General features: G+C 38.0%; 1 protein-coding gene across 2 annotated transcripts in view; it reads left to right on the top strand.

Annotated features, from left to right (window-relative positions):
• LOC103140926 (protein sidekick-2-like) overlaps positions 1–9022 on the top strand; it is a 101419-nt gene that overhangs the window by 75909 nt on the left and 16488 nt on the right. For both annotated transcript variants that reach the window (XM_016673546.1, XM_016673545.1), the window contains 8 exons: positions 75–256; positions 4633–4748; positions 4986–5181; positions 5296–5394; positions 6313–6504; positions 6633–6754; positions 6886–6995; positions 8120–8270. In XM_016673546.1, coding sequence (XP_016529032.1) covers positions 75–256; positions 4633–4748; positions 4986–5181; positions 5296–5394; positions 6313–6504; positions 6633–6754; positions 6886–6995; positions 8120–8270 — 1168 coding nt within the window. The remainder of the gene's footprint in view (positions 1–74; positions 257–4632; positions 4749–4985; positions 5182–5295; positions 5395–6312; positions 6505–6632; positions 6755–6885; positions 6996–8119; positions 8271–9022) is intronic.

The raw sequence follows: 9022 nt of genomic DNA, 5'->3' as shown, positions 1-9022 counted from the left end.
TATCTTACTAATCTTGTTGCCTGACTATATTGTCCTTGCCTCCCGCGTCCATCAATTACTCCCACTGCTGCCAGGTATTGTCTGTCAGGGCTTCCAGTCGATTGTCAGATGAAAAACATTACCAACCCTGACCAGAGCAGCCTGCTCCTGGAGGACCTCATCATCTGGACAAACTATGAGATTGAGGTGGCAGCCTACAACGGAGCAGGCACAGGCGTCTATAGCCATAAAGTCACAGAGTGGACCCTGCAAGGAGGTAAGAGCAACAAAAACAGGACTTGTAGGTTGTGCTGGCTCAAATAAAAGATTGTTTATGTGGATCAAAAGTTCCCTACTTAGAGGGAGTGCAGTTCATTTAGTTTTACATATTCCATTTACTTTATGTTTAAGTGGGGTTTTTTGGGGTTTTTTTGTCGGGGGTGGGGGGGCTTGATATTCAGCCTGCAGCATGAAATTTGTGCTTATAACTTAATGCAGTAATCTGGTTTTAATGATCAAATTAGGAGTTTTCTTGGGAGTTTTCACCGCAGTAGCATTAAGAAAGACACACCAGCGCCCACATCGTTAAGGCAGCACTATTTATGTTGCTTATTTTAGAAGTTTGCAGTCAGCACAGAAAAGCAGAGTTGTAAAGACATTGCTTGCTTGCCCTGTAGCATTTTTTTTTTTACTAAAACATCTTTCTAGATGCTGCAACACTGTACAACACAAAGTTCATTACCTTATTACTCACAGTGTGTTAAGTTGTTTTTTTCTTTGTTTTGAAGTTTCTGCTTTTATTTTTTGTGTTAAGAATTCTGTAAAGTTTGTGACAAAATATAGAAAACATATTTTTAATAGAGTTGATCACCTTTGTTTTCAGCTAATACCTATTTGGGAATTAGCTGGTTGGTGCTGCTTTAGAACAACCAGAAGAGAAGATTATTTCTGTCAGTTTTGTTTTTGTTTTTGGTTTTTTTGTAGTTCTTTTTTTATATATATATAGATTTTTTTTTGTAGTTCTTTTTTTATATATATATAGAGTCATCTAAAATAATCTAAGTTGTTTTTAAAAGATGATCTAACTAGAGGGTGAGGAGACTTTCCAAATGAGTCTAGCCCACTTTATTAAATCCTAAATTATCTATGATTTTCAACATTTTTGATTCAGTTTTACTTGGCACGCCCAGGCCTGATCACTGCCAGACCTTTAGAATAAGGACATCAATTAAACATAACATCTCTGACATCAGGAAGTAGGCTGATCTCCATTACAAAAAGCAGAAGGTCATGCTCTGATCTAGAAAACATTCAAGAAAAAATGAGAAATAAATCAGCAAGATCTATCAGTCTGCAAAAGGTTCACAAAACGATTCGCCGAGGCTTTTGGTCTCTAGCAAACCACAATGAGGGCCATTAACCACAAATTGAAAAAAAAAAGATGGAAAAGTGGTCAATCTTCCCCGGAGTTGCTGCCTACCGCAATTACCATCAGTGATTTTTCCAGCTGGTTGCAAAGGAACCAATGCAACCAAAAGATCAGAAAAACCTGTTACACATTTGGCAGGACACATCATGATGATCCATCAAGACTTTCAGTGAGACGGTTTTCATTGCCGATTTAATATCACAATGACGATTAATCAGTGGAACCATGAGTTAGACTTTCAATGACCAAATTATGTAGGATAATGCCTGGCCATGATCTTGAGCTCAGTATTGTAGCAGGACAGTCATTTCAAGCACACCAGGATTCTACATGTAAATTACTCCAATGTGGTTGAATTATAGCAATTCTACATTGAACATGGTGGCAGAATTCCTCCACAGTGACGTAAAAGACTAATTAGCAGTTACTTCAAATGCTTGATGCCGTTTTTTTGCAACCTAAAATTAATGAAACTATCATTTGAAAACTGCATATTTTATTAACTCTGGATGTTATAGTCTGATTTTAGCCTTGTTTGGTGAGCTAAAACAAGGTTAACAAAACTATAATATGGAAGTGAGAACAAATCTGTAAGAGAGCAAAACCTCTTTACTGCACTGTACAGTTGTTTGCTTTGTTATCTGCTGTTTGAGGACACAACACTTGACATTCATCTTTTGTGCTTAGGAGAGTATTTGTTATTTTTTTTATATCTGAATGATTCATGGATCTGAGTTAACTGGCTGAACAAACAAAAGAAACACATTCGTCTAAAAAATGGTTGAGTACCTTGTCCACGCTTAGTTAAACAAGCAGGTAAGGTTCAAAGAAAACATTGAACGACCGCCAACCTGAGAAGAACTATTGATTAAGACCATCTCCCCGATCATTCGGAGATTTAGCTCCCTGGAAACCAAATGATCAATTCCAACAACAATTTTCTATGTATTTTTTTTTCTTTTTTTTTTTTTTGGGGGGGGGGGTTACCTTTTTCTCTTTCTCAACTTGAGGCAAACTTTAAAGACTTTCTCTCAACCATGATTTTCTTGCTACTCCTCCTTAAAGGCCTGATGTAGGGAGTGCACAATAAATGCTCGTTGTGTTGACTATTTTTTCCACCCGAGTTGTGGATCTCTGCAGCTCCTCCAAAGGTACTATCTTGGCTGCTTCTGTGATTATTTGCTCGCCTGGATTGTCAGTGTAGGACGGCCATGTCTTTGCAGATTTGCAACTGTGCCATAGGTTTTACATTTGTGAAAAATTGGATTGAGCAGCGCTGCAGGGTATGTCTGATGATATTTTATAATCTATCCCTCCTTTAAACTTTACGCACATCTTAACTCTGTTACTAGTTCCTGGATTAATTTACTCAGCCAAGCAACTGTTTTACTGGATCGTATTAATGGGATATTGGATTACGCAATTTTAGGACTAAAACAAAAGGTTCAAAAACTTTGATTATGTTTAACTTGTACCACGCTCTGCCAAAACATGCACCTAATCTACGGCCAAATAATTTGTCAATGATATTCAGACTTGTAACAACTTGTGAGTTGAGAAATGTTTATTTATTCCGAATAATTAAAAAAGTTTGCTGGACTTTCTTAGAACGTCTTTAATTAATCCTGTCAACCAAATGCTAATTTGGCTGACAAGTGTCACTCTTGTGTCATACCTCTCCATGGTTCTTAAGGATTTGGTTTAGAATGATTTGTTCTTCATTTGTTCATGCTGAGTAAAGTAATTAGAACTTTCCTTTCGCATGCCGTGGTACCGTCATGCCTACTGATTCAAATATACTCGTCTTCCTTTCTCTCTCTTGTGAGGATCAGAGTCACAGTTACTATAAACCACCAAAATCTATGTTGCTTCCAGAAGGAGCTAAGCTTCAAAATGCCTGGCTTTTTAGAAAATAATGAGGCTCAGCCTTTCAAATTGCACATTCCCACAGTGACTGTCAATAGCATTTTATTATTGGGTATAAATCTGAACACTAATAGGAGCGATTCATAAAAATAAAAAAAAAGCTTTGAACAAGCAAGAAAACAAGGAATACTGACAACCCGGCCTTTGCTTGGTTTGGTAAATGTCTTGGCCAATAACATCAAAGTTAATATGTAGTTTGAAATCCTGCAACAGCCTTTACCATATGGAACACCTCAAGCGTTGCATATTTTATGCATTTTTAGGCCTTTTAAAATTCTGGAAGACCAAACAGACTCATAACTGTGAATCCCTGTCATGCTAAATCAAGTGTTTCAAGGAAAACGGTGCATCACTAAATATTTTCAGGTGCTCACACACACAAAAAAGAATGAATAAATAAATAAAGCGCCCGTAAGAGTTCCTCTACCTACTGAAAAATATTTTTTCTTCCACTGCACATTGTCTGTTGTTATTAGTAAAGGAATGGCATTTATTTCTGCCAATCTGTCACAGTCAGATTAGAAAATACTTCACATGTTTCAGGAATAATGGATTCTGTTGTGAATTTTTTTTTTTTAAATTAACACTCTCTGTGAGATACCCGCTTAATTTACAAGTCAAAGATCTTAATAAGCTTTAATGTGGTGCTACATTTCTTATAAAACAAAAGACTGGTTTTTAGGAAAAACCTTAAGTGTTTAGTTTTTTATATATTTTGCCTCAACTGCAAAAAAATGGATTTCATCATCTGAGCTGTTTTATTGGATAACGCCAATAAGATAGGTGTTTACGTTGTTCAGCTAAACATCCAGCAATTGTTTTTTTGTTTTTTTTTTCTATTCCCCTGAATAATTAAATCTGGATCAGTGTTAACATTTAGATGGGATTTTGAGAGAATTCAGAGAGGACATCAGGACTGATATGGTCCCATCAGCGTCATTAATGTGCAACTCACTAACTGTTTTCCGGTGTTACATCAGGATGGCGTGCTCACTTCAAACAAACCGCTGCAGGGTTTACCTGGAAGCCGCCTGAGGCAGTCGCTCTCACACCCCGTTCGACTGCCGTGTTCTTACCTTCCCAAATGAGCTAATATCGAGGTTCCCTCACCCCGATTCTCACGCTTCGAATGGAAGTCCGGTCTGAAAAGAATAGCTCTTGTAAAATTCCAAGTCCCGCTGCCCCCCCCCCAACTCATTACTATTCCTCTTTCTTTTCATCCCTTTGCTTGTCTCCCCGTGTCTTCTCTAATCCCTATGCCTCCCTGAATCTCTTGTTTTCTCCTCTCTTTGGATCAGTGCCCACTGTGCCACCGGGAAACGTACAAACTGAAGCTGTCAACTCCACCACTGTGAGTTACACCTGGAGTGCCCCAAGTCCTCAGTTTATCAATGGAATCAACCAAGGATACAAGGTGAGCACCTCCGTTCTGTTAACTAGTGCACTCTAGTGGCTAGTGGTAGCAGGGCAGTCTTTTGCCTTCATCTGATAAAGAACTAATAATATATCATTGTGCTGAAAATCTCATTATTCAGCTTGTCATGAGCTTAATTATTGTTAATTGCTTGCGATAATTTCTTCTATTTTTTTTTTTTGTATTATTTTTAATTACTTGCACAATGTTCCGTGTTTTCTATCGCCTCATTTCCAGCTCTTGGCATGGGAACCCAGTCGCTCTAACGAGGTCACGGCGGTTATGGTGCGGCCCAACTTTCAGGACAGCGTGCATGTGGGTTACATCTCTGGCCTTAAAAAGTTCACAGAATACTACACTTCGGTGTTATGCTTCACTACCCCTGGAGATGGGCCCCGTAGCCCCCCTCAGCGGATACGAACACATGAGGATAGTATGTATTTTTTGTTTAAATGCGAGGTTTTGTTCAGATTTAATTTAACTAAAATATCATTGAAAAGAGTGATGTTTTGGGGCCTGATTTGATTTTTGCTTGTTCTGTTTTTAGCCCCAGGCGCTGTAGGACACCTTAGTTTCACAGACATCCTGGACACGTCATTAAAGGTCAGCTGGAAGGAGCCACAAGAGAAAAACGGCATCCTTACAGGTAGCTAAAAAGTGTAATGAGTCAGTGCTTTGCAAAATGACTTAAATCCTCCGAACTTTTCCAAGTTTGTCTCGTTACAAACTTCAATGTACTATATTGTTGAGGTGAAGATGTGAGCAACACTACCCCCTTTATCACCAACCAGAATGTGTTGGCTGGTTAATAAAGTAGAGGGAGAAGGAGTTCAGTACCTCAACTGTCACAGGAGTTTTGACCTTTCCAGATCTTTGCCACTCTCCATGCACCTGTAGATTGCATGTCTTACTTTTGATTTATTTTTTTTCTAGCACCTCCAATTACACCCTGACTTTGTTTTTAGTTCATGTTCTCCTTGTCTACTTTCTCAGTTTAGGCGCTTGAGTAGATTTGGATTTACTCTGTTCTTTTTTTTTGTTTGTTTTGTTTGGATGATGGATTGACCGAACAGACGTTTTTTTGTTGTTGTTGTTGTTTTTTTCCCCTTTTGATGTGTTTCATAACTTAACTCTGCTTTAACCTTCTCTACAACTTTATCACTGACCTTTATGTTGTACTTTGATCTTTATAATCCTGATTGTTCCCTCATGTATTTCTAAAAAAAAAAACAATCAATAAAAAACCTCTGAAGTCTTCACAGAACAGTTGTGTATTGAGATGAAATCCTACTCATGGATTATTTTCACTAATGAGGTAGCTTTTCTTAAGGCATGTGTCATTTTAGGTCAACTTCACAATTATTCACGTCTCTGTGCTGGTCTGTCATATAAAGTCCTAATAAAGTAGATTGAAATGTGTGGTGGTAACAAGACAATACTTCAAGAAATTGAAGTGAACACTTCAGAGCCCTTTTTTATGTTACTGAAATCTCAGAAGATCAGTTTTGTTTTGTTTTTGTTTTTTGTTTTTGTTTATGTTACAGTATTTTAAAATGTATTCCAGGGTATCGTATCTCCTGGGAGGAGTTCAACAGGACCAACACCAGAGTGACCCATTACTTGCCCAACCTGACTCAGGAGTATAAGGTTACAGGACTCACTGCACTCACTACTTACACCATTCAAGTGGCAGCCATGACTTCCAAAGGCCAAGGTCAGCTTTCCGCATCGACCATATCGTCCGGTGTGCCTCCAGGTCAGTGTTCTAATGAGAGCTGAGAAGTGACATGACAATTACAGAAACTGATTGGACAAGAAGCCGGCTTCTTTTCTGCCGTGACACATGATCTGTTTGCTGGTTCCCTCTAAATCTTCTTTGAGCAGAGCTGCCCGGTCCTCCCACCAACTTGGCCATCTCTAACATCGGCCCACGTTCGGTCAGCCTGCAGTTCAAACCAGGCTATGATGGCAAGACGTCGATTTCTCGCTGGTTGGTTGAAGCTCAGGTAAGACAAAATTCACCTTTATTTTAACTTCCAACAGCAGCGCATTCATTAACTGGATTTTTTTTTTTTTTTTTTTTGTCAGTTTCATTTGCTTAGCTGCTTATGCAAGCTCATTTCCCTGTGCATTTCAGATTGGTGTAATTGGGGAAAACGAAGAGTGGCTGATGGTTCAGGAGCTGGCTAATGAACCTGATGCTAGGTCGCTGGAGGTCCTCGACCTAAACCCTTACACTTTTTACAGGTGCACACATGCATACCAACAAACTCTTACACTCATGCAATGCATATAAAAAGCATCCTCCCACCTTCACTCAAATTTAACTGAAAATGTCTTTATTCTTTCGCCCCGTATTTTACTCCTCAGTTTAAATTGGTTGCCTTTTGGTACTACCGTTTTTTTTAAGTTGTATGTTTAAAAACACAGTATATCACAAAAGGTTCTAAATGACTTTGCTAAAGGTACTTCATATTTTGTTTTATTAGAATCACAAATTTCAATGTACGTTAATGTGATTTGATGTTTTGGACCAACACAAAGCAGCATATTATTATAAGTTGAAAGGATAATTATGCAATTCTTTCTACACACATTGATTTTTTATTTTTTTTTTTTTTTTTTTTTTTTTTTTGGGATAGGCTATGATGCTTGCATATTGTGTCCACTTTAAGCTGATAATCCTAAATAAAATTCAGAGCAGACAGTTGCCTTGGGAAATAAAATTTGGAAATAGTGTTAATTTCTATGTAATTATTCAGTTTAAATAGAGTTCTTCTATGAAAGATCCAAATGTTTGCAAAGGAACATTATTTAGAAAATAATAAAATAATAAGAGAACATAGTGGACAGTAAAAAGTTCACCTCCTAGCAGGACAAAAATAGTAAAGCCAGAGATACATTGGAAAGTATTGATAGGTTAAATTAGAGACCTAGATCAATCATGTTTTTCCACTTCACAGTTATGCCTTGTATTGTTGTCTCACATAAAAATCCCAATCATATTCATACATGAAAATATGTCTTTGTCTCTAACATAACAAAACCTAAGATAATCCGGTAACACTTTATTTGAAAGGGGTTGAATAAGACTGACATGGCACTGTCATAAACACCTGTCATGAACATGAATAAGCCTTCATGAATATTTATGACTGTTGTCATAAAGTGTCATTTTAATACAAAGTTGACATTATGCAAAATGTCCTTGGCATATGAATACCTTTGGAGGCACTCTCAATGTCATAGCATTGTTAAAGTACAGTGACTATCTTATGTGAGGGTTTTTTTTGTTTGTTTTCCTTTTCATATTAAACGGTATGAATGGCTGAGAGGTTATGTCTGCTAACAGCAGGTTTCATTTATTTCAGGTTCAGGATGCGTCAGGTCAACATTGTTGGCACCAGTCCTCCCAGTCAGCCGTCCAGGAAGATTCAGACGCTTCAAGCTCCTCCAGACATCTCCCCTGCCAACGTGACCCTGCGCACAGCCAGTGAGACCAGCCTGTGGCTTCGCTGGGTGGTAAGACTTCACTGCCTACTGGTCCTGATAAAAACAGCGCGACACTGTGTAGTTTAATTAGATTTTCAGGGACATTTTTCAGATCTTGCGATGGACGATTTGAAATGGCTTATTTTCTTTTAACGTCTCTCTTGAGTATATGCTTTAAATGTAATGATGGGACTAAAAAGGAAATTGGCAAAATGTCCTTGAGTTGGTAGATAAGCTTAGTAAAAACTCGATTTAGGTGATTAGGTTTTATAAAGTTTGACATTCAGTAACTTTTTCAGCTCTCGCTTTTGCACTATTGGGGCTTTTTTTTTTTTTTTTTATAAGATAAATGAGCACATGCAATATTACTGATAGGGATGTTGAAAGCTGAACATGCTGGTGTCCTTGGGATGCCTGCTTTCTGCATCAGCATTTGGCTGTGTATTCTTTACCACATCTGTCTATTACCATCCCTGCACCGGTGCTTAAGACATGAGTCACAGAGATTTGTCATATCACTGAAGCCATTGCAAGATTAAAAAGAGCGGATCTACCTGGATTTACAGAAACAGGGGGTTGTCAGCAGTGGAATCTGCTCTGCAGGCTGATGACGTAGCTTAATGACCGGCACTAAAGCTGGACGTTATAAAACCTCCAGCCTTCTTTAGGCTGCTGTTCAGAAAACCTAAAGTTGAATCATAACGGACACCATTAAAATGTCAAGAAGCAGGAAACTTGAAAAGATTATATATATACTGAGATTTAAAATATAAAACAAAAAT

Source organism: Poecilia formosa, unplaced genomic scaffold, assembly GCF_000485575.1.
Source record: "Poecilia formosa unplaced genomic scaffold, Poecilia_formosa-5.1.2 Scaffold78, whole genome shotgun sequence".
Taxonomy (NCBI): Eukaryota; Metazoa; Chordata; class Actinopteri; order Cyprinodontiformes; family Poeciliidae; genus Poecilia; species Poecilia formosa.
This window is presented reverse-complemented; position numbering and strand designations above follow the sequence as displayed.